Source organism: Bison bison, unplaced genomic scaffold (genome assembly GCF_000754665.1).
Source record: "Bison bison bison isolate TAMUID 2011002044 unplaced genomic scaffold, Bison_UMD1.0 scf7180017864034, whole genome shotgun sequence".
Lineage (NCBI taxonomy): Eukaryota > Metazoa > Chordata > Mammalia > Artiodactyla > Bovidae > Bison > Bison bison.
Window position 1 is genome coordinate 4,423,221 of NW_011494606.1, and position 27,497 is coordinate 4,450,717.

General features: G+C 40.7%; 1 protein-coding gene across 2 annotated transcripts in view; it reads right to left on the minus strand.

Moving 5' to 3' along the window:
* The window catches only part of MAP2K5 (mitogen-activated protein kinase kinase 5), a 270,714-nt gene that overhangs the window by 99,862 nt on the left and 143,355 nt on the right, over window positions 1-27,497 (minus strand). For both annotated transcript variants that reach the window (XM_010834516.1, XM_010834517.1), the window contains exons 14-16: window positions 20,502-20,575; window positions 19,489-19,539; window positions 9,178-9,249 (exon numbers count right to left, since the gene is read on the minus strand). In XM_010834516.1, the coding sequence (XP_010832818.1) occupies window positions 9,178-9,249; window positions 19,489-19,539; window positions 20,502-20,575 (197 nt within the window). The remainder of the gene's footprint in view (window positions 1-9,177; window positions 9,250-19,488; window positions 19,540-20,501; window positions 20,576-27,497) is intronic.

Genomic DNA, 27,497 nt, shown 5'->3' on the forward strand with positions numbered 1-27,497 from the left:
CAATAAGTTACATAAAATTTCAGACAAAAAAATGACAATAGAAAAAAATAAAGTTAAGACAATTACAAAAAGGGGCGTGCAGGCAGGGGCATGAGTGACAGAAACTGTTACACGCTCTTTTCCTCCGTATTCTTCAGTGGAAGGGAAAGAGGCCCACGACGAGAATTCCAGAGCCACACTTCTACCCACTTTCTTATACAATCTCCCACTGAAATGTCCTTTGTCCTAGGACCCTTCAGCTTTAACCCTTCTGCTTTCTGATGGTTTTCAGCAGAAACTTCGATCAACGGGTAAGATATTTCACTAGATGGAGCAGCAGACAACACATTATAGTAAGAGTCAATGTCCACTCAGGTTCTTGACAGTGATTATGAAAAGGAAGAGGAGGAAAAACTGGTTATCCGTGGAGCACACCAAAGGCTAAGCTGTCATGGTTGAGAGAAGCTGACAGCAGCTGCTCAGAGGGTATCCAGAGCCGTCCGTCACCCCCCAGACCAGGCTCGCGGTCACCATGGGCTAGGGGAGCAAACAAAGCTGCAGCCATGGACTGACCAGACGAAGTTACATTTCTGTTTGTTTTGTTTGTTTGTTTCAAAAGCTGGGAAGAGGTAGGTTCTTCAGTATATTTAGAGGCAGGGGCTGAGTCTAGATAATGCTCCATAATTCTTTTCACTTGGTAAAACATTCACTGTCTAGATGTTATTTCAAAAAGGAGCTTACTTCTCAAAGTGCCTTCTTAAAATATATATATATGTTTATTACTATTGTTTATCACCTGTCTCCTAACTACATTGTAGGTTCAACAAGGAAAGGGAACATGCCTGTTTTATTTACCAATGTGTCCCCAGCACCCAGTAAAGTATTTGGCACATAAGAAGTGTTCAATAAAATTTATTAATGTTATATTAACATATATATGTAAATTAATGAATGTTAGGCAACCCACTCCAGTGTTCTTGCCTGGAGAATCCCAGGGACGTGGGAGCCAGGTGGGCTGCTGTCTATAGGGCTGCACAGAGTCGGACACGAATGAAGCAACTTAGCAGCAGCAGCAGCAGGGTTTATCTGGAGAAGGCAATGGCACCCCACTCCAGTACTCTTGCCTGGAAAATCCCATGAACGGAGGAGCCTGGTAGGCTGCAGTCCATGGGGTCGCTAAGAGTCGGATACAACTGAGCGTCTTCACTTTTACTTTTCACTTTCCTGCATTGGAGAAGGAAATGGCAACCCACTCCAGTGTTGTTGCCTGGAGAATCCCAGGGACAGGGGAGCCTGGTGGTCTGCCGTCTATGGGGTCGCACAGAGTCGGACACGACTGAAGTGACTTAGCAGAGAGCAGTAGCAGAAATTCTGACGGAAACTCTGCACTTTACGGGTAGAGCCTGTAGGCTTAGGTAATGCCATTTAGCTGGACTGTTCCATAGGAAACTCCCAGTGCCTGGATCTTTAAGACCTCTTGGTCATATTTTCCTCAAGAAGGTCTCTTCCAATATTCTACCTGAAAGGTAATTTTGGCTGCCAGCGTCCCAGAAACAGGGTGTGGTAGGACGGCTGGGAGTCTCCACATTCAGAAGCTAAACTTTCATTTAATGCCTCTGCATCAGGAATGAGACTCAGCCTCCTACAGTGCCAGGTATCACTCATTTTATTCTCAGAGAAATTCCTCTACTTACTCCTCTCCTAACATACAAACTCCTCTTGTGTAGGGCTTAGGAGGGTGACTGAGTTAAGGAAAGAATCACTGAGTCAGACAGTGTAACTATTAGTCAAAACAGCTTAACTGTTTCTCAGACAGACTAACACAATTCTCTTCTCTGGCCTCACTTCCACTCTGAGTTTCAGATACCTGGTGCCACCAATTCCTGAGCGTCCTCGGTGGCTTAAAGTAAATCAGGTGCTTCTTTTTTCTTTCCTGCTGGCTTCAGATTACAGTACTCTCAGTCCCCTTAAGCTGTTTACTGTTGGCCATCTGCTTTCCCACACCCAAAATTTGGTTGCTGTTGTCTCCTTTCCCTTTCTGCATGGTAATAAAGCTTTAAAAAATCTCTTTGTGACCGTTTTCAGTGGAGTTTGAGGTGAGAGTGGAAGATAATGAGTGTGCTTCAATGCCAGGCTCCTCTGTCCATGGAATTCTCCAGGCAAGAATACTGGAGTGGGTAGCCATTCTCTTCTCCAGGGGATCTTCCCGACCCAGGGATCGAACCTGGGTCTCCCACATTGCAGGCAGATTCTTTACCATCTGAGCCACCAGGAAAGCCCTTAACCCTAATTTGTAGGCTTTTTGAACCCATATGTGAACATTTCAAAAGGTAATTCCTCTTAAAGAGAAGAGATAATGGCTTAATTTTCTCATTGTGACCTCTTCACAAGCTCTGAAATGGAGCCTCCATCTAAAGGCCCCAAGAGATTAAATGATTTACCCTAGGATCTATAGTTTATACTGGCTGAAGTAGAATTTGAATCTAGGTCTGAGTCAAAACTCGTCTTCATATTCAAAACACTTGTGATCCGTTCAGCAAATGTTTGTGAGTGCTTACGTTAAAGACTTCATCAAACTTTTACTCTGATCTTAATTTTCAGAAACTACTTTAAAATCATTATGAAAGTAAGAAAAAATTGAGCCCCAAAGATTTCCTGAGTAACCACTAGGGCAGTGAAATTGTGCTAGAGAGGGCAGGAGATTACGAGAGAATCAGATTTAAATTCTGTCATAAGGATCTATGACATAGCAATAAATTAATATACTACAAAGTGAAAAATGCTCGTGCCACAAGGAAGATGTAGATGAAGGTCAGGAGAAGAAATTACTTTTAGCTGGAGAGATGAGTTGGTGTCATAAAGGATGGGTATTTAAATTGTATCTTGGGGAGAAGAAGAAAATTATACTCCACACAGTGAATGGCATAGTGCTCCTTGAATATTTTTAACATGGTTAAAGTGGTTTTGAAGCTCACAAGAAAAACTCTAACTCTGTCAGAACAATACAACCCATCAAATCTTCAGAAGACAGTGCTACTTTGATGATAATGACCTTGTGTGACTCTCTGAATGTGCTCTTCACCTATCTAGAGACATTTTTCTAAGCCACGGACCTTGCTTTCATCATTTAACACATCATTCAGACCACTTCAGTAAAACAGTGATCATGCTGAAGAGGGGTCTCAGAGGACGGGATGACACTCCAATTAACCAAGCACACTGAGCCAGACTGTTCTGTGCTTTGGACTCAAGAGACTGCTGGAGAGAGGAGGTGAACAAAGGCAGAAAGAGCGAGGAGGACCCAAGTGAAAAGAGCAAAATGCAGGTGCTAAAGATGGGGCTTTCAGTCTGACTCCTAGAGAAAAGCCTGTCAGATTATTCACCACCGACCTTAGTAAGTTTATAATAGCCGGCCAAAGAGAATCACAAACCAAAATATGTACTTGGATAGCACACTCAGAGTAAGAACCCTGACGACTGACCTGGTGCCTTTTTTAGATGTGTGTGCTTCGTTCTGGGCGCTAAAAATGCGAGGATAGAGGAGGGCATGTGCTGACTCATTTTTTGACCCAATTAGGACCAGCTGAAAAGTCCAGCTTTTCCAAATATGACTGCTTACTTCCCTCCTACAGATCTGCGTTGTGATTCGGGTGACACAAGGGTATGAATGGTGGGAGGGGGTTCAGGATGGGGAACACATATACACCCATGGCTGATTCAAGTCAGCGTATAGCAAAAACCATCACAGTATTGTAAAGTAATTAGCCTCCGATTAAAATAAATAAATTAAGAAAAGAGTACGAATGGGGTAACTAATTAGTGAGAAAGAACCGTGGGACTCTCAAGCCGTTGGTTCCGTGGGAGAAGAGAGAAGCACTGAAACGAAGAAACCCTGCCCTAAAGCGTTTTAGGTGCTCCCTGCCCCTAGGAATGAAGACCATCAGTTTTTACTGTGGACACACTCTTTTTCATTCTAAAGTGTAGCCCTGAAGTCTTTAAAGAGCAGCAAGAAGGGTGAACAGTCCTAAAAATCACCCGGTCAACTGAATCGGTGGGATCTCTCTACGAGAGTCAAACAAGTATTTTAGAGCAGGATCAATCTTCCCAGCTTGTCCTTGTTTAGACACTTTGTACGCCTGTTAGTGGTCTCACTTCTTTTTTTTTTTCATTTTCATGCTGATTGTTGTCATAAAGGCTCAAGGAAGAAGAGCAGTTAATTCCATGTGGGTTCTTTTCCCCATTATAAACCCCTTACATGGCAATGACCTTTATTTTGTTCTATAATTCACATGAGGAGAACTACAACACATCTTAAGGTCTGAGTTGAAAATCAGAAACAAAAACACAGAAAGGGGCTGAAATCTTCATATCTTAGTAAAACCACCATGCTCTAGTTAAGCTGAATCATCTCATTTTTTCCCTTCTTAAGGATAACTTCCATCCCTTATCTTATTTCAGCCAACTCCAAATGCTATATATAGGTAACAAAATCATGGAGAAGACCCATTTTATCTCACAGAAAGAGGGAGACTGAACTGACAGAAGATGGGGGCAGTGTTGCTGCTGGATTAAAGACAGTCTGATATTAAAGATTCTGTGCTTAAGGCACAGATGTACCTGTGACTTTTTAAATGGCACATTTTAGCGGCATGTAGCATCATCTTTTATGGAAGAGTGTGGCGAGAGGCCTTGTTATGACTCCCCATGGGGACTGTGACAGCACATTAACAAGACGAGGGAAGTATGAAGAAGGCAGGCAAGGGTGAACCTGTATTTTAGGAGTTTAAAGCAGTGAAGGCAGCCTTTTGACTCCTGAGTCACCAAAACCCTCAGGGATCTTATGGAATTTACGGGAGGGTGCTAGGTAGAAGTAGAAGGGAAAGAAAACTCTAGATCCCATTTTGTCTCTATTTGATTCTTGTGTAACTTCAGGAAAATTCCTTTGCTCAGTTTCCCACATTCTTATCCCATTGCCTCTTTTTAAACTTTTGTTTGTTTATTTTTGGCTGTGCTGGGTCTTTTGCTTTGCATGGGCGTTCTCTAGTTGTGGTGAGCAGGGGCCACTCTTCGTGGCTTCTCACTGTGGTGGCTTCTCTTGCTGCGGAGCACAGGCTCCAGGCGCACAGGCTTCAGAAGTCCCAGCACGGGGCTCCGTGGCTGTGGCGTCCGGGCTCTAGGATGCACGGGCTCAGTAGCTGTGGCACATGGGCTTAGCTGCTCTGTGGTGTGTGGAATCTTTCCAAACCCAGGGATCGAACCCATGTCTCCTGCACTGGCAGGTGGATTCTTATCCACTGCACCGCCAGGGGAGTCCTCCCCCGTGTTTCTTTACCACCCGGTACTCTAGGGGAATAAACTGATTGACTCAAAACATTTTGAGGAAGGTATCCACACAAGTAGGTAGATCCTACATACTTGGACATCTGCTCTCTCCTGAAAGGTTTACAAAGATCCCACCTTAGAGGGTGCTGGGGGATGGGGAAGCGCTCCTCCATCTCTTCCTTCTTTCTCCAAGGGGCAACTCCCTTTAAGACAACCAAGCTCAACTGTCAGCTCCTTTGAGAAACCTGTCTTGCTCTCCCCGCCTGAACCTTTGTGGCTCAGAGTACTTCATTTTCACTAATGACTGTCACACTGCTCTGGGCTTTAAGTGTCTGGCTTCTCTATCACAGGCAAGCCTTCCTCATCATAGTGTGCTCCACTCTTCAAGGTTCACTACATGATAAGTGCTTAAACAATAATTATTGAATGAATGAAAGTGTCTCCTCTCTACAGTGTGTTTCTAGGAAGGGAACCTTGTTTTTAAAGGTGAGGATAAACAGTAGAGAAGCAATTACTCTTTGAAGATGTTAACTATGTTTCAGGACACAATTTTCTACTCTGAATTTTAAAATGCTATTGAGATTCATACTTCTCTCCATTTACAGTGATTCTGAACAGGATTTACCACATCTATTCCTAGCACACCATGATGAAAACAAAGAAATTGGTCCTTAAGCGCCTTTGTTGGGCTGACTTCCCAATCCCTTCAGGTAATATTCTTATCACATCTGCTCCTTAGAAAAAAAGAACCTTGGGGTTCTCTTCCTTATTGACTCACACACAGTTTCTCATCTATGGACTCAAAGCCTCCGACTCCTACTTCACATTACATATTTTTGTACCCAAATGAATCTGGTATAAAACACATTGTTGTTTGGTCGGTAACTCATGGCCCAGCTGTTTTGTGACCCCATGGACTGTAGCCTGCCAGGTTCCTCTGTCCATGGATTCCCAGGCAAGAATACTGGAGTGGGTGGTCATTTCCTTCTCCTGGGGATCTTCCCAACCCAGGGATTGAACCTGCACCTTCTGCATTGGTAGGTGGATTCTTTATCACTGAGCCACCAGGGAAACCCATAAGGCACATGCCAGGGCCTTACTCTTCTCTCTAAAAACTTAATTCACCACCTGTGTTCGGTCATTTGTTCTCACTTGCGTGTCTGCTGGGTCATAAGCTCCCAGAATACAGAGACTGTGATCACATAGTTCCTTTCAAAAGCATTTAGTTAAGTATCCCACACACAGAGGTGCTCAACAACTCTTCATGATGATCATAATCACACTGCACTTTACATCCTCTAAGGCCATCTCTTCCTCCTTCTAACATCTGGCTCCTCAGGATCTATTTTAAAACGCAGGGAGCAGTAAAACACTGACCTCTTTTCAGCCCTCACTCTTGACCAGTGGTACTTTTCTACTCCCCACTTTATTGCATGAGCCAAGGGACTCCTCCAGGCCTCCAAGTGTCTCACACTCACTGCTGACACTTTTTCACACAGTTCCTTACACCTTAATCTTATAAATTCAACGAGTCTGTTTTCTTCAGTCTTCTAGAGACTATTTAATAGTTTACCTCCAGGATAAATGAACATGATCAACAAAATCCCAAATACATCAATGGCAATCTCCCTTCCTATACAACAGAGTCTCTTTTTATTAATCTTTGTATCCTGAGCACTCAGCAAAATGCTGGCAGACATATATTTCAATATGCAACATAAATATGTTATATTTATTAAGTATCTATCTACCTACCTATCTTAACTAGTCTCCCTGTTTCCATGATTGTCCTTCTATATTCTGTGCTCCATAGAGCACCCAGCTATCCTGTGAAAACATATTTCAGATAATTTACTCTCAGAGTAACATCTAAAATTCTGACCATGGCTAACAAGGCTGCATATGATGTGGCCCCTGGCTACCACTCTGAATGTGTTTTTTCCCATTTTTTCCTTGCTAACTCCACTCAAGTAACCCAGGTCTCTTGTATTATTTGCTGTTGCCTGATGGCCCGCTCTTTTCACACCATTCAAGTCTCAGCTCAAAGGCTGTTTTATCGGAAAGGAGGACTCCACTTCATTTTTCCCCATAGGACTTACCACAACCTGAAAAATTATATACTCAGTATCCTTCCCAAACACTCCACCCCCCTCACCAAATGCAACTTCACAAGAATCAAGGATGGAGTGTCCTTCATTACTATTTCCCCATTACCTATCTACTCGACATAGCAGGAGCTCAATACATGGAATGAAGAAATGAATATGAAAGGAAGGAATGGTGTGCTCTAAATCTTAAATCTGTTAGTTACCCTGTTTGGCAGTATTGCTATGCCTCTGCATGTTTTTAAGTCACACAATTCTAGAGTTGTTGCAGAAAGTTAAAGAAAGGCAAGAGCAGACTGCTTAGAGTCATACAATGTTAGTTTGGAAAGGGGCTTAGAGATCATTATTTCGCAGAAGAAGAAACTGAGGCCCAAAGTTAAGCACAGGGGCTTGCACAGGGCTACCTAGAAAACCAGGTGCAAAGCTATACCTGCAACCCAGGTCTTCCATTCCGTCTAGGACTCTTATCTTTATACTGTGCAACCTCGCAAATGTTCCACACTATATCTGGTCTTTTATCAAGTATACTCAATGACAATGATTTAAAATATACAAAGGGTAATTATGTAACAGCTAGAGCTGAGCTCCACAAATCAAAGGTACTAGTTTCCCCTGAGACAGGCTAACTGGACACGCCCTTCAGGATTCTGTTGGGAGACTCAGTTCTGAGCATCTGTCCACCAGCACTGCCAATCTCTCAGCTGTTCATATATACTGTATTTCCTCTTAGAGCCCCTTTCATGAAGAAGCAGAAAAATATGGTTCAATAAACACTGAATATTTTTGCTTTCTTTCTATGGTGCAGGTGAATTGACTCTGAAGATATCTCCTTAGAAATTCAACTGCATTCATGCATTGTAAAAATCACAGAAAAAGCATTTGACCAAAAAAAAAAAAAGTGATGGAATTGTGACTGCAACTCTATCTATGATCTTATTTAAGGAGTTCTTTTTACTGTTTTAAAGAGTTCTCTTTTATCTGAATCAAAGCGTGTAAGATACATCACTTGAAACACTAGTGGATATCTAGGCTCTATACTGCTGTAATTCATGCTGAGGCAGGTCTCCATCTAATACAAATTCTACGCATTTCCTTATAGATCAACAATCACTGTACAGAAACCCTAGCACAAAGTTCTAGTGGGGGCACATGTAGCATACTAAAATAAAGTCCATTCTAAATACAGCTGTAAAGAGATACATTAAAACTGTGCTACGTACATATACCTATCCTCCTTCAAATCATTTCATACTCTGTCCTGCAACACGTGATATGATTCTAACTGGAATAAGGTGGTTTTTCTCTTTCTATGCAAACATATAGAAATTATACATCCAAATGAGTAGGGCTGTACTCTTTAATAAGGTAATCACCTCTAGAAGTCATATATTCCTTCCAACAAGGCTGCTATCACACATACTTTTTCTGGAATTTCTAGGTTCTCCACATTTCATGTGCATAAGGATCACACTGGGAACATGTTAATAATGCTAATTCTTAGAGATGTGTATTTAACTGGTCTTTTGATGGGAGTCCGGGAACCTGTATTCTTAAGAAGCACTCCAGCTAAGTTTTACACAGGTGATCTGTGAGAAAAAGCACTTTAGAATAGTGATGTAAGGGTATCAAAGTAAGGACTACTGAGTTAACCTCTGTTTACATATACACATAACACACTGGAAGTTTAATTTTTTTTTTCAAATCTTCATTTCTCCTAATAGAATATATCGGTACAGATATACATAAGAGCATCTATTTGCAATTAACATACCTCCATGAAAGAGATTCCTAAGCTCCAGACATCAGAATGAATTCCATACTGCTCCCCTGAAATTCTTTCAGGCTGAAAGAAAACAGAAGGGAGCTTGTGAGTTGACGTAAGCTACTCCAGGAAACACATATGCTCAAGTGAGCTCAGCTAAGGCAGAGTCACCAATATCTGCACAGCACATTAGGAACAGAAAAACAATTTTATATGTATGTGTATTATACAGATAATCCATAGAAATTGTATAGGTAATACAAATATATTAGATATAATCTTATTGAATCCTCAAAAAGATCCTGTGAGGGAAACTGTTATCTTAAAGACAAAGAAAATGAAGGCTCACATTCGTGGGATATAAGGCAAAGTCCTAAACTAGTAAATGAGCTGAGACTTGAACTCAAGCCAAATCCAGTGGCTTTAGCTGTCGAGTGACAAATTACAGGACATTATATAATATTATCATGTATTTGCATTTTGAGAGATGGGTCTGAATCACTAGGAATTCTGCTATTTTAAAATTTTTATTTGTATTAATATTAAACTTATAGGAAATTTTTAAGATTAAGACTAGTACAAAGAAAACCCATATTTCCTTTGCCCAGATTCACCTACTGCTCAACATTTTATCCCATTTATCAGGCTTCTTTTTGATATAATCCAGGGAACAGTTTGAAAGGTCCTTTTGGGACTCTTGGTCCTCCATTCAAGATATGTAGAAAATACCTGTTCTAACAATTAGCTGCACACTCTCTAGTTCAACAGACTAATTCCATACTGGCGTGGCTGCTGCCTAGTTTCTCTCTGCCTCCAGGATTTGGCATTCAGTAAGGTACTTCACAGGAGTCTTCTGAATGAACACACGAACAAATGAGTAAGAGAAAGTGAGGTCTCACTGAGATGGAATGGTTGCTTAAGGTTACAGAGCTAGTAACGGCAGGGCTAGGATCATGACCCATACCTCTTGGCCCCCAGTACCGTACACTATTCTTGGTACCATCCCTGGAATTCTTGGAAGTCACCATAGCCATCGTCCTTTAAAAGCCTGCATGAGCCACCCTTGGTAGTAACTGGAGTCAGGGTGAGTCTGGTCCACTGCAGATGGGAAGAAATGGGCATTCACCACTCACCAGCAGGGGATACACCAGGGGTATGGAAGATGTGGGCCAGATACTCTCAGGTGAGCTGGCTTAGTTGGGACCCGAACTTTGTAACCGACTTCCCACTCCCACCTACCAGGCTATCTCAGTATATTTACTGTCTTCTCCTGGGACCATTTTCCATAAAATTACATAAAGCCCTACCCTAAGATAGCAGGATGGATTGTCTTACTTCCCTTCCTTTATTTATTTAAGTTGTAAAATACCTTTCCTACCAAGAATAATTCTTCCCAAGGGCCGAGAGTCATGTGACCATTTCTCCAAGCCACTAACAGACATGGTCATTCCAATCCCCTCATACTTTTTTTTTATGTTCTAATTCCTGCTACCATCACTTTTCAAGTTCCATGGTCATATCTGAATGAACTCATTATCCAATTCTAGCGAGATCCATTCATAATCGGAAGCATCCATATGGAATCAGCCAGCCAGTTACAGGAGTAACGCCATCATCATCACCATTGACGATGACGTCATTACTCTGTGCACTTACTGAAGAATTTCCACGTGCCAGGCATTGTTCTAAGTGCTTTTCATAAATACCCATACTAGACTGGTACTATTCATCATCCCCAATTAAAAAATAAGGCAAATGAGGCCAGAGAGGTTTAATTTGTACCTACTGGGAAAGGATAGTAATAGCTACCACTGAATGACCACCTAGTTTGTCCCAGACACTGGGCTAGATACTCTGTATCCTCTACACTTCATACAACCTGACAAGTATTATTGCCCTCATTTTACAGATGTAAAAACTGAGGTTTAGTAAGATTAAATGACTTGCCAAAGTGTAGAGTTATGGATTAAATACTAAATGTATTATTTACGTACACAGCCAGAATTCAAACCAGGTACATCTGACTGCAAAACCGAAGTTCTTTTCTGTCAAACGGCCCCTCTGAACTGTAAGTCAGAAGAGCCACACACTAGTCTTGACCTGGTCAGTATTTCTCAAAATACAGCCTTGGACTCATCATCATAGAACTGCCTGAGGTGCTTATTACAAATGAACTTCCAGTATCAGAATCTCTGGAGGTGGCTCTGGGAGACCTTCATTTTAGAAAGTTATTTCTCTGGGTGAATCTTCAGTAAACTCGGCCCCAGTCACTAAACATGTCTCTGTTTCCTACAGATGGGACGATCTGCCTTTCTCATCTCTGCTTAGTGCACAGAAAGGGCCCTTCTAAGGCCACCCTTCAATGGCCACCCTTTTTAGATGAAAACTCCTTCCCATTCCTCAGGTTGAATTATGAATCCCTGCCTCTGTACATCTTTAAAACGCTCTTCATATTTTTCACATTAATTTATTGCACTGAGTTGTAACCATCCAGTTGATGGTCTGTTTCTAAGAGGCAAGGAGGGTTCTTATCTCACATCCAGTACCATGCCTGGCACATAGCAGGCAGCCGGTTCCACAGGTCTGCCCTCAAGAATTCGTACAGTGGTAGGGACTAGAAAAATGTGTCCAGGCTGCTGAAACTAACTTGGGTACAAGACGAGTCCCAATACATAGCAACCCACTCCAGTGTTCTTGCCTGGAGAATCCCAGGGACGGGGGAGCCTCGTGGGCTGTGGTCTCTGGGGTCGCACAGAGTCGGACACAACTGAAGTGACTTAGCAGCAGCAGCAGCAGCAGCAGCAGCAATACATTCTGAATTTATGAAGCCAGGACTTGATGGCCTAAGACTGCACAACTCAAATCTGTTCTCACACTTGAAGCCAAGATGGCCCACTCTGTCCTCTTCCTTCCAAAACAAAACAAAACAAAGCCAACAGCCAGGTACCACACTATTGAGAGATCTGTGATGAGTATTTTTCAGGTAAAAAGCAAAAGCTAGGTTACTTTCTGGCATGACATTTGTCACCAGTATGGAAAGCTTTTAAAGGAAAAATATGACTCTTGTCTGAAGCTCTTCTGCACTGAATTTTAAGTGTAGAGGGAAAACTCTGGTCTGTTCTTATTGACAACACTAAGGAGTGGTGATGATTTAAAAGCCAGAGGATCTAAAAGAGCATTGCTCCAAGATGGCGTGCACACTCCATCCCTCCACTTACTGCTGTGACTGGGCATTAACCTAGGACCCAGATTTAGTTAACCCATTCCAGAACTGTCTCTACTTATAACAAAAAACAGGCTTCCCTGGTGGCTCAGATAGTAAAGAATCTGCCTGCAATGCAGGAGACCCAGATTCAGTCCCCGGGTTGGGACTATCCCCTGGAGAAGGGAATCTCTCACCCCAGTATTCTTGCCTGGAGAATTCCATGGACAGAGGAGCCCGGCGTGCTACAGTCCATGGGATCACAGAGTCAGACACAACTGAGCGACTTACATTCTCTCATAACACAAGACCCTAGGGTTTACTTGTCAAAAGCAGGACGATATCTGGTACATCCCATCCCTTACTTCTTCCCATGAAGGAATTTCTGCTCAGGGTTAGGCTATTCAGAAAATTAACAAAGTACGCACAAAACTTTAGGTTAGTAGGTAATAACTGCAAGGAGATCAAACCAGTCAATCATAAAGGAAATCAATCCTCAATATTCATTGGAAGGACTGAGGCTGAAGCTGAAGCTCCAATACTTTTGCCAAAAGCTGACTCATTAGAAAAGACCCTGAAGTTGGGAAAGATTGAAGGCAGGAGGAGAAGGAAATAACAGAGGACGATGGGATGGCATCACGGACTTAATGGAAACAAATCTGAGCAAGCTCTAGGAGATGGTGAAGAACAGGGAAGCCTGGTGTCCGTAGTCCATGGGGTCGCAAAAAGTTGGACATGACTGAGAGACTGAAAAACAACAACAGTATGTTAAAAAAAATGTGTGTGTATATATATATATATATATATATATATCTCAATATCATAAACAATGGGTTTTTTTTTTTTTTTTTAAGCTGGCAAGATCACTATGTGGATAGTAGAACATTCAGGTTAGACAGGGTTCTGCAGTCACACTGCTCTAACTCAATCTATCTTCCAGTTCACTAATTCTCTCTCGTCTTCAACATGCTACTAAATAGTGAGTTTTTCATTTTTATCTAGTAGTTTTGTTTGAGACTTTCTCATATCAACTATGTCACTTTTAAAATTTGTGATCTAAAGTCTGTTGCAACCTTTTTCCTGCTGGTTCTTTGGTTTGCTCTGTTTCTTTGTGGGCCTGGTTTTCTTTGCTTTACAGTTTTTGTTTATGGAAAAAAAATTTCGCAGAGGTTTTTCTGAGGCCTCAGGTTGATGGGTCTACTTCAAACAATATTCTCAACGTGAAGCTCCTTTTCTAACTCAGGTCACATATACAAACATCCGGGGTACAAATTTGTGCCAGAGTTAATCTGTGGCCACAAGTTTCCCCCTTTTTCTTTTTCTTCCTGTTGCTCTTTTGTTCCCTGGGATGGGGAAGAGCAGCTTTGGATCTGGTTTGTTTGTTTGTTTGCTTTTGGTGGGGTAGGGGGCTCTTCAAGCTTCCAGCATAGTATGGGGAAGATCTCCTCTGAGACCCTCTGCCTTAAGGGAGCCCCCTTATCAATTCACAGCTGCAACACATACAAATATCCTCAGCAATACAGGAAAAAATCCTCAGGAATAAGTAGCTTTGGTACTCTAACATTCTATTTTCCCCTCTGTTGTAGGTTTCCTTCTGAAAACCATCCTGGAAATCTCCAGTTGTCTTTTTAGCTCTTCAGTGTATTTGAGATGGTTTTTAAAAGTATTCTAATTCGCATTTTTCAGCAGAAGAGTTGGTCCACATACCCCAATGTGCTACCACCAGAAACTAGAAACTGGTGTCCTAGTTAAATCTTGACCATCACTACTTGGCCAGCTCTGAGATTCTGGGCTAAAGTTACTTCACCTTTGGTTTCCTTACCTGTAAAATAAAGACAACATGTATACCTAATGGAGTTGTCTGAAGACTAAATCAATCCATGTAATGTGCTCAATTCAGTACATGCCACATGGGGATGCTTAGTAAACGCTGGCCTCCTTCTAATCATCACCCCTATCACTACGACCACTGCATGAGCATGGCCAACCAAGCTGGATCATGGAATCTGAACAGGTTATAATCTGGGAAAAAATACTTTCCAAGAATAGGAAGAGTCCAGGTGGAAAAAACGTTCAGAAGATAGGAATAGTTATTTAGACTGACTTTCTGATCCCAAAGAACAAGTATTTGCATAAGATTTCTTAATTTCAAAACATCAGAAATTCACAGTAATAATGTCAAAATTTTATATTTGATTTTAGAAAATTATAATAAATTACAATGGCTCAATAGCGGGTTAAAGTTTCAGAGACTTCTATCTTTAAAACAAGAGTACAAGTTCTAGTGATTAGAATTTTCAAGAAATGATTTAATATAAACTCCCAAAACCTTCTGGACTCCATTTGTAATTCTTCTGGAAGAAATCCTGTTAAAATATAGCTGAAAATGTTTCTTGCTTTGGATTAAAATGTCCATTAAACCTAATTACCTACCTGCCCCTAAGATGTAATGTGTATTTGAACATGCCACTTCATTTTCTAGATCATCGAGGAGGGACCAGATGGCTTTTCAAGTCTCCTACAAGGACCACTGTTTAACATGCCCATAAATTGTTACTGTTTATTTGCTTGTTTGTTCTAATGACTTTATAATCTTAGAAAAGCTTCCCTATCTTTGTCCTAATTACCATTTTCTTATACCTAACACTTCAGATTATAGGAGAATAAAGTGAGACTGTTCACACATGCAAGGCTATTTCTTTATTTTCTTTTCAATATTTGAGCAGTCTAGTGGGTTGTATCTGAGTCATCTGAGGGTCTTTTATACTTTATCACACAAGTAAGATACTTAATACAAAAACTTAAATCGTCTGCTTATAATTAGTGAACAAATCACTTTTGGAATGCAGGTTTCATGAACTGATTCATTCATTTAGCACCATGTGAAGGACTGGATACAGAGAATAAACCAGAATAAACCCTGAATATACTAATCTAGATTTGGAGAGACACATAAATAATTTGGATAGAGTGAGAGGCATAGCAGTTAAAGAGTTCAGTCCCTGGAAGCTGATTACAGAAGTCTGACTCCTCACTCTGCTACTTATCAGCTGTATAAAATTGGTTGAAGTCACTTAGCTTCACTATCCCTCGTTGTCGCCATCTGTAAAAGAACAATATTTATCTACCTCACAGGTTGATTGTGAGGATTTAAAGAGTTCGGTCATCTCACACTCTAGCAAAGTAATGCTCAAAATTCTCCGAGCTCGGCTTCAACAGTACCAGTGAACCAGGAACTTCCAGATGTTCAAGCTGGATTTAGAAAAGGCAGAGGAACCAGAGATCAACTTGTCAACATCTGCTGGATCATAGAAAAAGCAAGGGAATTCCAGATAAATACCTACTTCTGCTTCGCTGACTATGCTAAAGCCTTTGACTGTGTGGATCACAACAAACTGTGGAAAATTCTTCAAGATATGGGAATACCAGACCACCTTACCTGCCTCCTGAGAAACGTGTATGCAGGTAAAGAAGCAACAATTAGAATCGGACATGGAACAACAGACTGCTTCAAAATTGGGAAAGGAATACATCAAGGCTGTATATTGTCACCCTGTATATTTAACATATGTAGAGTACATCATGCAAAATCCTGGGCTGAATGAAGCACAAGCTGGAATCAAGATTGCCAGGAGAAATATCAATAACCTCAGATATGCAGATGACACCACACTTATGGTAGAAAGCGAAGTGGAACTAAAGAGCCTCTTGATGAAGGTGAAAGGAGAATGAAAAAGCGGGCTTAAAATTCAACAATCAAAAAATTAAGATCATGGCATCTGGCCCCATCACTTCATGGCAAATAGATGGGGTAACAATGGAAACAGTGGTAGACTTTCTTTTCTTGGGCTCCAAAATCACTGCAGATGGTGCCTGCAGCCATGAAATTAAAAGACACTTGCTCCTTGGAAGAAAAATGACCAATCTACACAGCATATTAAAAAGCAGAGACATTACTTTGCTGACAAAGGTCCACAGAGTCAAACCTATGGATTTTCTAGCAGTCATGTATGGATGCAAGAGTTGGACCATAAAGAAAGCTGAGCGAAAAAGAATTGATGCTTTTGAACTGTGGTGTTGGAGGACTCTTGAGAGTCCCCTCGACTGCAAGGAGATCCAACCAGTCAATCCTAAAGGAAATCAGTCCTGAATATTCATTAGAAGGACTGATGCTGAAGCTGAAGCTCCAATAATTTGGCCACCAGATGCGAAGAATTGACTCACTGGAAAAGACCTCGATGCTGGGAAAGACTGAAGGCAGAAGGAGAAGGGGACACCAGAGGATGAGATGGTTGGATGGCATCACCAACTCGATGGACACGAGCTTGAGCAAGTTCCGGGAGTTGGTGATGGACAGGGAAGCCTGGTGCACTGCAGTCCATGGGGTTGCAAAGAGTCGGACACGACTGAGCGACTGAACTGAACTGATATGTAAAGAAAAGGGTGATTAGTGCATGGTTCTAATTAAGTGTTCACTATTACTATTGTTTTTATTATCACTGTACTGAAACAGGTATGAATATAAAGTGAGAGACATAGACGCAAAATGAGTGCACTATATTAGTGACCTCTAGTTGCAGATACTCACAATTTATTATTTGTCCTCTACCCTATACCTCCCAGCCCCTACTCATGTCACTCCACCCTCTAATTCTGTCTTTGTTCATTCTCCCAAAGTGATCTCTTTTGTAAGTGCCCTTTTCACTTACTATTTGAATCATCAAATTCGTATATTATATGCCTTCTTATTCTCTAAAGGTATGCACGGTAAACTGAAGCCTTTATTATGTCACACATGACATGGCCACATATAATGCCATGTTTCCTATTTTGCCAAAATCTTATGTGGATTACAGAGTGGTGCCACCATACCTGGCTAACTGCATGGAAGGCGCTCAGTAATTACAGGTTGATTAATTAAAAGCACTCAGTGTCAGAAATAGCTTTTACTGGCATAGACCAAAGGTTGGCAAACTTTTCTTGCAAAGGGCCAGACAGTTATTTTTCACTCTGTGGGCCATATGGTCTCTGCTGCAACCGTCAAAACTATCCCCCTCTGCCACTGCAGCGCTACAGCCCCCACAGACAACACAGAAATAAATGGGCGTGGCCACCTTCCAACGAAACTTCTTAAAATTTTTTACTTTGAAATACTTATTAATAAGAAGTGGAAAAACATATTCTGGGAGGTTTTGTACACTCTTCACTCAGTCCCTCAGTTGCTAGCACTCTTAATACAGCATCACAACACCTCAGGCAGGGGTTAACATCTGTGTCAGAATAAATGTTACTTCCACCTTCCCCCACTCCCAACCTCTGTTCTCACAGCAGTTAGGTAAGTCATGGTCAACAAGAGCCTGTTGAATTGAGCCAAGCTCATGATCTGTGTATCACACTCTTTGCTTTCTAGAGTTTTTCACTTTTTACAGCTTTAACTAGAAAGTGGATAACTAGAGTTCCCTTGCCCAAAAAGCAAAGCAATTTTAGCTTTGCCAATATGAGCTAATGTTTCATCATTTTAATCTTCACATTTTCAATTAAGAGATGGATGCATCACATACATCCATACACAAAAAGGAAAAAAAAGTTATTTCTTTAACGTGTACCTGGGAAATACAACTGTACCCTGGATTTGTACATTCAAACACATTGCAATTTAATTATTAGAGCTAACGCTACTAAGAACACAATGGAGAGTGGAAAGTTATTTCATTAATTGTTTTAAGTCAGAGCATTCCATATTTTTTCAAAGACTGACATGGCATTTGGCATGGCTTTGTTAATTATCAAAGTGGCTCACCAATCTCAGCTTAGCTGGTAGAGCCAAGAGGGTGATTGCATTTTATAAAAAACAGGTACGGGGACTTCCCTGGTGGTCCAGTGGTTAAGAACCTGCCTTCCAATGCAGGGGACACAGGTTTGATCCCTGGTTGGGGAACTAAGATCCCACATGCCATCCCATGCATCGCAGTTAAGACCTGATGCAGCTAAATAAATAAGTATTAAAAACTAAAAAATAAAAATAAAAAAAATAAATAAATAAAAACTAGGTGTGGTGACTCAGAGATTAATTTTTTGTCACATTACCCAGAAAAATGAGAAATAATGAATTTTCTTTAAAAACAATGCAAGGCAAAAATTAACTGTTTTTGTATCTCAATTTAAAAAATGCTTTGTATTGTTCTGAGAATAAGATCCAGAGTTCTATCCATATTAACATCCTTTTAACAAAATAATATATGAACAAAGAACACTGAGAATAAGATCCAAGGTTCCACACATAGTTCGTTTAACTCATATGAAGACTACTTGGAGTGAAACTGACTACCTGAATAAATCCAGAAGCCTCATCAAAAAACTAAACCTAAGATACGAAAACAAAACGTCGCTCCAAAATACTAAATAAGTTTCCTGCTTGTCGTTTCCCAGCACCCTACTCTTGACGTGAAAGTGGAAACCAATAAATAAAAGCAATTTTATGAACACAGATAACTTCACTTACTTAAAGGCAGGCAAAAGAAAAAGGTCAAACCCACATTGGTATCTGAAATAGTTCTATGCTTCTACTTCTTATTCCTGGTAAATTTGTTTCAGAGGGACTAATAAGTTATCTTTTAATAGACATGAACTCAAATAAACAGAAGACAGACATAATGTTTGACAGGAAAATGTCTGCTAAATCCTTACATTCAGAGGCCCATAAGTAATAATTTAATTTTTAATTAATAATTTAATTTTCATCTGGTGTGGAAGCATGCTTATTCCTGGAAAAAACAGTTGATCTTATTGACTGACATTTTGATATACTTTAAGGTTAATTTAATAAGCAATGAGGCAAAGTAGCTAATGTGCTGTGAGATGCAATTTTTCTATAGGATTGCATTCAAAACAATTTTATATTTGAACCAACTGGTTAAGTCAACAAAGTGAGAGAAGTTGGTAGCTCCTGTATAAACCCTAACATCTTTTAGGAAGACTTAAAAATCGAATCATGACTGGATTGACTTCGTAATTTATGATCTGTTAGGCTAAAGCTGTGGATTTAATTCAAGAACTGTACATTACCAAGTACATAAAGATGTTGCTTTTAAATGTTATTTTTGCATAAGTTTACTTACCGCCATATAAGCATTTGTTCCAACATACGTCTTGGCTATAGAATTCACCAGCTATGAGACAAAACAGTCTGTTAGAACAATATAAAGATAATGTGGAAATAAAATGGGCAATTATTCCTCATTTAACCTACAATCATCATTTCTATAAATCAACTAAAAATTATGTAAAAGGGAACAAATTTATCTACAAAGGCATTAAAAATGATTAAATCTCTTTTCTTTTGAATGTGATTTCCAATTTAAACAAGCACAGCTTTACAGTTTATAGCAGATAACCTTCAACAATTCACTTAAGCAGGATGCTTATCGCTTTAGTACCCCAAACCCGCCTGATATAAAAAGTCAATTTGAAGTAGAATTTGAACACACTCATTTTTTAGTCAGATGGCTCAAGATGTGAATGAAGCCCCATGCGTTACCAGAATGAAACGAACACTAAATACGCTGGAGGGATAACAGACTTTGACAACTCATAATACAATGATGACCTTCGCTTTGGTCTTCGTGTTTGGCTGGGAGTAAAGGTGGCTGCAATTCAAATCAACATCACAGCATGCTCGTGGGTCACTATCACCAGGGTTCTCAGGGGAGGCCCAAAATGGAAATTAATTAAAATTTGTGCTGCACATTGTAATGGCCCTCCACCATTGTTGCTCCCAATATTAATTTTTATTGTGGGCCAGTTGGGCTCCCCAGGCACAGCTCCCACTCTGCCCTCCCTTTTGTCTGGCCAAAACGCTTTCATATCAAAGCTGCATATCAATGAAGTTTGCTATTCGTAAGTAGTAATTACAATATCAGCAGTTTTTACTGTCATTAAACAATGAACAATCATATTCTGATGAAGGCAACTCGCTCAGAGATTAAAAATGAATAACACAATCCCAGCCAACGAGAAGATGCAGAGTTCTGTTTGTCTGGCAGCTAGGTGATTTTTCAATCCAGAGAGAGAATGAAAATAGGAAGTAGATGTTACAGAGACGAGAACAGATCAGGAGGAAAAAGAGACCTACCTGAGTGCTAACTCCAAAATCACACAGCTTGACTTGTCCTCTTGTGTTTACTAGCATATTGGAGGGCTTCACATCTAAAAAGGGACCAGAAAAACCCATGTAACTAATTCAATATCTACCGAGCTTGTTCTAAAAAAAGCACACACACACCAAACCATATTGCAGAAATGACATCATCTGTTCAACCTAGAATTCTAATCACAAATTTAATGCAAAGCATTTTATCTGGAGGCAAAATGTAAGGTCCTAACTCCCACACTTCCAACCATTTCTGGTTTCTGTAGAAGCCAGAGTTTATTTATTTCATGTGAAAGTCAAATAAAATCTTGGCTTGCAACAACAGTAAACACACCTAACACCCTACTCCAGCTTTCAGAAAAAGCAGATAAGAAAATGTAGCCTTCTTGCAAAAAATTTGTACAAAATGGCTTAGCTTTGCTCTTAATGTGAAACTGCTTCTCCCACCTAAAAAGTAAGGCCAAAGGGAAGCCAGTAAAGAAAAAATCATTCAAAATGTTTGCTGTAACAGGTTATATCTGATTGAAACAATGAAGGTGTGAATGCATTACTGCTTTTTCCTGGTTTTACATGCAAACCATACTTCAGATAATCCTCAGAAATTGACCTAAAAGATGTATGTACGTGTGTGCATGCGTGCACTTATCAGTCTTTTATTTATCCCTCTCGTCCCTTATATCATTTTGACTGTTTTTAAAGTTAACAAAAGAACTGACATAGCTTTTGCCAAGGCAGTCTGCTAAATAGACACAAAGGGTTTCTGTGAAGCCTCGTCAGTGATAACAATAAGCCTTTTCAGGAACTCAAGGAGCCAACAAAAACCATCCAAGCAGGATGAGACCACAGCACTTCTGTTGGTACAGGACAGCACCTGCTTCAGCATTTCATCTTCAGCAGCAAAAGTGGTTTGGAACAGACAGCTTGCTGTATTCAATAGAATATATGACCACAATTACTCCAAGACTGACAAAAGACTCAGAATTTCTATGTAACATCTAAAAAAAAACTGTGAGTTAATCTCACGCTGTCCAACCAATCTGCAAAAGGGTACCTCCCCAAAAATATCTTGCCAAGAGTAGGTACTTAACTCAAACTTCAGGTTCAAACTCAGTAACCAACGATTACTGAACCCTATCTCCCACGTGACAGGCATCTTCTCATACATGTGCTTGTTCAGTGTTGCCTGACTGACACCAGAATACACACTCCATGAAGGCAGGGACTTAGACTCTTTCACTGACTTCTAGATACTAGTTCCCGAAGAGGGCCAGTCATACAGGAAATGCTTAATAAATATTTGTTGAATAGATGAGAAAAAATGAACGGAAACCATGAACACATAGCATTATTTTGTTAATGATTATGTTTCCGTGATCAGGGGTTAGCTGTAGACTATGCCTCTGTAGCGTACCCTTTCAGATAAGACATACTATATACTTCTTGTAGGGGGGCTTTCTCTCTGAAAATAGGTCAGTATGCCTAGGCATGTGTAAGCTTTTTTTTTTTTTAACCAACTTGCCTCTCTGCTTCCAGTTTTCCCCAATTTCAACATAAACCTTATATCACCATCATATTAAATACACTTTCACTGTGTAACTTCTCTCCTAAGGAGGAAGTAAAATATTCCCTGACCTCCCCCACCAACCCCAACGTGAATTCCCTAAGAATAGGGTTGTGCTTTCATTTGAAATCACACTTGAAAGCAGTTTCAACTCAGTTTAGTTCAGTTGCTCAGTCGTGTCTGACTCTTCGCGACCCCATGGCCTGCAGCACGCCAGGCCTCCCTGTCCATCACCAACTCTTGGAGTTTACTCAAACTCATCTCCATTGAGTCAGTGATGCCATCCAACCATCTCACCCTCTGTCGTCCCCTTCTCCTCCTGCCTTCACTCTTTCCCAGCATCAGGGTCTTTTCAAATGAGTCAGCTCTTCGCATCAGGTGGCCAAAGTATTGGAGTTTCAGCTTCAACATCAGTCCTTCCAATGAACACTCAGGATGGACTCTGGTTGGATCTCCTTGCAGTCCAAGGGACTCTCAAGAGTCTTCTCCAACACCACAGTTCAAAGGCATCAATTCTTCGGCGCTCAGCTTTCTTCACAGTCCAACTCTCACATCCATACACGACTACTGGAAAAACCATACCCTTGACTAGACGGATCTTTGTTGGCAAAGTAATGTCTCTGCTTTTTAATATGCTGTCTAGGTTCGTCATAACTTTTTTTCCAAGGAGTAAATGTCTTTTCATTTCATGGCTGCAGTCACCATCTGCAGTGATTTTGGAATCAGAGATAGTAAAATCTGTCACTGTTTCCACTGTTTCTCCATCTATTTCCCATGAAGTGACGGGACTGGATGCCATGATCTTAGTTTTCTGAATGCTGAGTTTTAAGCCAACTTTTTCACTCTTCTCTTTCACTTTCATCAAGAGACTCTTTAGTCCTTCTTCACTTTCTGCCATAAGGGTGGTGTCATCTGCATATCTGAGGTTATTGATATTTCTCCCGGCAATCTTGATTCCAGCTTGTGCTACATCCAGCCCAGCATTTCTCATGATGTACTCTGCATATAAACAGTCTTATATGTGCAGCCTCAGTAGTCTGCACAAAAAATACACATCATAGACAGCCACAGTAGACACTCAATAAATATTTGCTGAACTGGAAGAAATGTTAAAGCCTGGTCTTATTTTCCAAATTTAATTCTCACTACAGGCCCTCAACTTTAAATATTTTTCTTTTGGACAATCTGCTCTTTTGTATACTGATACCCTTAAACTGGGCTTCTCTGGTAGCTCAGTTGGTAAAGAATTTACCTGCAAAGCAGGAGACCCTGGTTCCTTCTCTGGGTCGGGAAGATCCCCTGGAGAAGGTATAGGTTACTCATTTCAGTATTCTTGGGCTTCCTTGGTGGCTCAGATGGTAAAGAATCTGTCTGCAATGCAGGAGACCTGGGTTCAGTCCTTGGGTTGGGAAGATCCCTTGGAGGAGGGGACAGCAACCCACTCCAGTATCCTTGCCTGGAGAATCCCATGGACAGAAGAGCCTGACAGGCTGCAGTCCACGGGATCGCAAAAAGTCAGACACAACTAAGCAACTAAGCACAACACAGCACCCTTAAACTACTCTTAAGCCACACATCTCATGGAGACAGTTCCGTTCAGTTCAGTTCAGTCGCTCAGTCGTGTCCGACTCTTTGCGACCCCATGAATCGCAGCACGCCAGGCCTCCCTGTCCATCACCAACTCCCAGAGTTCACTCAGACTCACGTCCATTGAGTCAGTGATGCCATCCAGCCATCTCATCCTCTGTTGTCCCCTTCTCCTCCTGCCCCCAATCCCTCCCAGCATCAGAGTCTTTTCCAATGAGTCAACTCTTCGCATGAGGTGGCCAAAGTACTGGAGTTTCAGCTTCAGCATCATTCCTTCCAAAGAAATCCCAGGGCTGATCTCCTTCAGAATGGACTGGTTCAAGGGACTCTCAAGAGTCTTCTCCAACACCACAGTTCAAAAGCATCAATTCTTCAGCGCTCAGCTTTGTTCACAGTCCAACTCTCACATCCATACATGACCACAGGAAAAACCATAGCCTTGACTAGATGGACCTTTGTTGGCAAAGTAATGTCTCTGCTTTTGAATATGCTATCTAGGTTGATCATAACTTTCCTTCCAAGGAGTAAGGGTCTTTTAATTTCATGGCTGCAGTCACCATCTGCAGTGATTTTGGAGCCCAAAAAATAAAGTCTGACACTGTTAATGAACAAATATTCTGAGCTCCTGGAAGAAGGGGCTGCCTGGAAATCACAAGGCATGGTAAGATGAACAAATCCTTAGTTTTAATCAGACACACATTTGACTTAAGTGGACCAACAGAGAGAAAAGAATAAAACAGCAAAATTTCTAGATTACATTCTGAAAGGCAAGGTGTAAATAAGAACCGGATGGCATTTTCAGCTCTCCAATATCTTTTTTTAACTTACATATATGCCTACTGCCTGATTTTGTACATTTACTTTTCAGTTTAGTTTTCAGAAATAGTTTGTGTATGAAAGCAGCAGGCATACAGCCATCCTAAAACAACTTCTGTATTCCAACTAGACTGGTCTAGCCATTGTCTCAAAAGAAACAAACCTCTAAAACACCACTACCACGCCATCACTCATGCTGTGTCCCAGACTTCAACCTCCCTGGGTTTAGAAATCCTTACTTGATATTTTTTGACTGAATCTTGTCCATCCTTCAACTCAAGTATCCCATCTCCCTGTTAACGTATCTACTTGGCCACCAAAATCACTGCTTCCTTTGAATTGCCAAGGCATTTACTCTCTGTACCATTTAGAATTGAGCATGTGACACCTTTTTTTTTTTTTTAACCAGTAATTACTTACCATATTTACTGTTAAAGGTATCATCAAGTAATAAGTTCACGGGGGAGGAATGTCTTTACACATTTTTGTATTTATCCTGTGTGAGCATAACATCTTGCTCACTGGTTGATGGTTTCCTAAACAATACACTAAATTTGCTAGTGTAAGTGTTCCCCTCCCCAGCAACACTGGACCATAATAGATCCCTTTAAACAAAATCAATGGATTCAGGTGAGGAGACAGAAGCCTGACTCAGTGGAGACACAGACTTGGATTTTAGTCTTTTGGGCCCTGCCAAATGTGACTTTGGACTAGGCATGTGACGTTTAGTTTTCACCTCTGTAGGGAGATAATAAAAGTTACTGCATCTTAAAAAATTGTGGGGATTAGATGAAATAATGAATGTACAATAGCTTTTAAACTGTCAAACACTCTATAAATATAAAGTATTATTATTATCTACTGGCAATCAACCAAGTCATAAAAAGTGTTGTATTTCTTTATGTTCAGGAATAATTTCTGTTGCTACTGCAGTAATTTCAAGCTGTATTTAGGTAAAATACTAGTTGAACAAAAGTAATTTCCAAAGTCCAGTGAGTAGAATGATAAAACCTATTCAATGTTTATGAAGAGGCATATTTGCCAGACTATATGTACTCATTCCCCAATAAGGCCAAAGAACTGGTCTCCTTACTTTCACACTTGCTCTACAGCCTGTCATGAACAGCACTGCTACAGTGATTCTTTTAAAACCTAAATCAGGGACTTCCCTCGTGGTCCAGTGGTTAAGATGCTGTGCTTCCACTGCAGGGGGCGCGGGTTCAATCCCTGGTCGGGGAACTAAGATCCTGCACACGCCACGTGGCATGGCCGAAAAATATAAAAAATAAAAACCCCAAAATGTAAGTAAGACCATGTCATTACTCTGCCTGAAACCCAGCCCTCATGGTTTCTGAAGCCTTCTCTGAGCTGCCCCCCTATTACCTCTGTACTCATCCTTCCTACTCCTCTCCCTGCCTGCTCTGCTTCATCTCACTGGCTGCCTTTTCAGGCGTGCTCCTTCCTGCTCTGTGGTTCTATATCACTGGAATACTTTGCTCCCATATATACAAGCAGGTGTGGCCTGAGCCTTTGCTTTTTTTTTTTCTTCCAGGTTTCTGCTCAAATGTTACCCTTGTAAGAGAAGCCTTCCTCAACCATCCACTATGAAAAGCAGCACTTCCAACCTCAGAGATTCATTTTCCCTCTTCCCTATTTCAATGCTCCTCTTAACACTTAGCATCATCAACACTCTATATAGGTACATGTAAATCTGTTCTGTCTCAGTCTTCTCTTCTTGAAGGAAAGCTCCATGAATGCAGAGATGTAATCTGTTATGTTCAATTCTATGTTTAGAATGGTGCCTGATATGCATAAGAAATGGTATCTGTTGAACAAATCGTGAATGAATATTCCTACTAAATAAATGGGCAAATATGTGTACCTGGAGAGGCATGAATTTGGACTGAGATGGAGCTCCATCTTTTCCCATCCGATGGCATATATTTCAGAATAAGTGTATTTCACTATTAATGAATGTATTTGTGAATGATATTGTTCATTCTGAGAGAACCTATAGGCATTCAAAAATACTCATTCAACAAATATTTACTGATGCCTTAGCATGTGCCAGATATGATAGGGTAGGCACTGTGGAGAGAAGCATGAGTAAGATCTGTCTCTACCCTTCAGAAGAGTCATATTAAGGAACTGTTGGTATATATTTTGACTAAAAATAGTATATATGAGATTTCAGGATAATACCACTGCTTATGTATACTCTAAATGGTATTTGCTTCTATAATAAAAACAGTGAGAATTACGTAATTAGAGAGTTTCCAAGCTTGGCTGTGCATTAAAAAAAAATTTTTTTTTGGTTCCACCTCAGATCTATGTCGGAGAAGGCAATGGCACCCCACTCCAGTACTCTTGCCTGGAAAATCCCATGGACGGAGGAGCCTGGTAGGCTGCAGTCCATGCTAAGGGTCAGACACGGCTGAGCGACTTCACTTTCACTTTTCACTTTCATGCATTGGAGAAGGAAATGGCAACCCACTCCAGTGTTCTTGCCTGGAGAACACCAGGGACGGGGGAGCCTGGTGGGCTGCCGTCTATGGGGTCGCACAGAGTCGGACACGAGTGAAGCGACTTAGCAGCAGCAGCAGCTGCAGCAGATCTATGTATGTATGCTACGTCACTTCAGTTGTGTTTGATTCTTTGTGACCCCATGAACTGTAGCCCACCAGGCTCCTCTGTATGTGTATATACATATGTGTGTTGTCTGTGTGTATATACATATATGAATATACACGTATATGTGTGTTGTCTGTGTGTTTATACCTCAGATCTACTGATTCAGAAATCAATCTAAAACAGTCTGGTCTTCATGTCAGCATTTAGAAAAGATCAACATAACCTGCTATATTTCCTTCTGATTTAACTGCTGGCAAGTTCAGAATATCTGAAAAGAAATTTTATTGTTTAACTTTGCTTTTTAAATCAATTTTATTCATTAAAAATCCATTTTATTGCAGTCATTTTAAGTATATAGTTTAATGAGTTTGACAAATGTATAC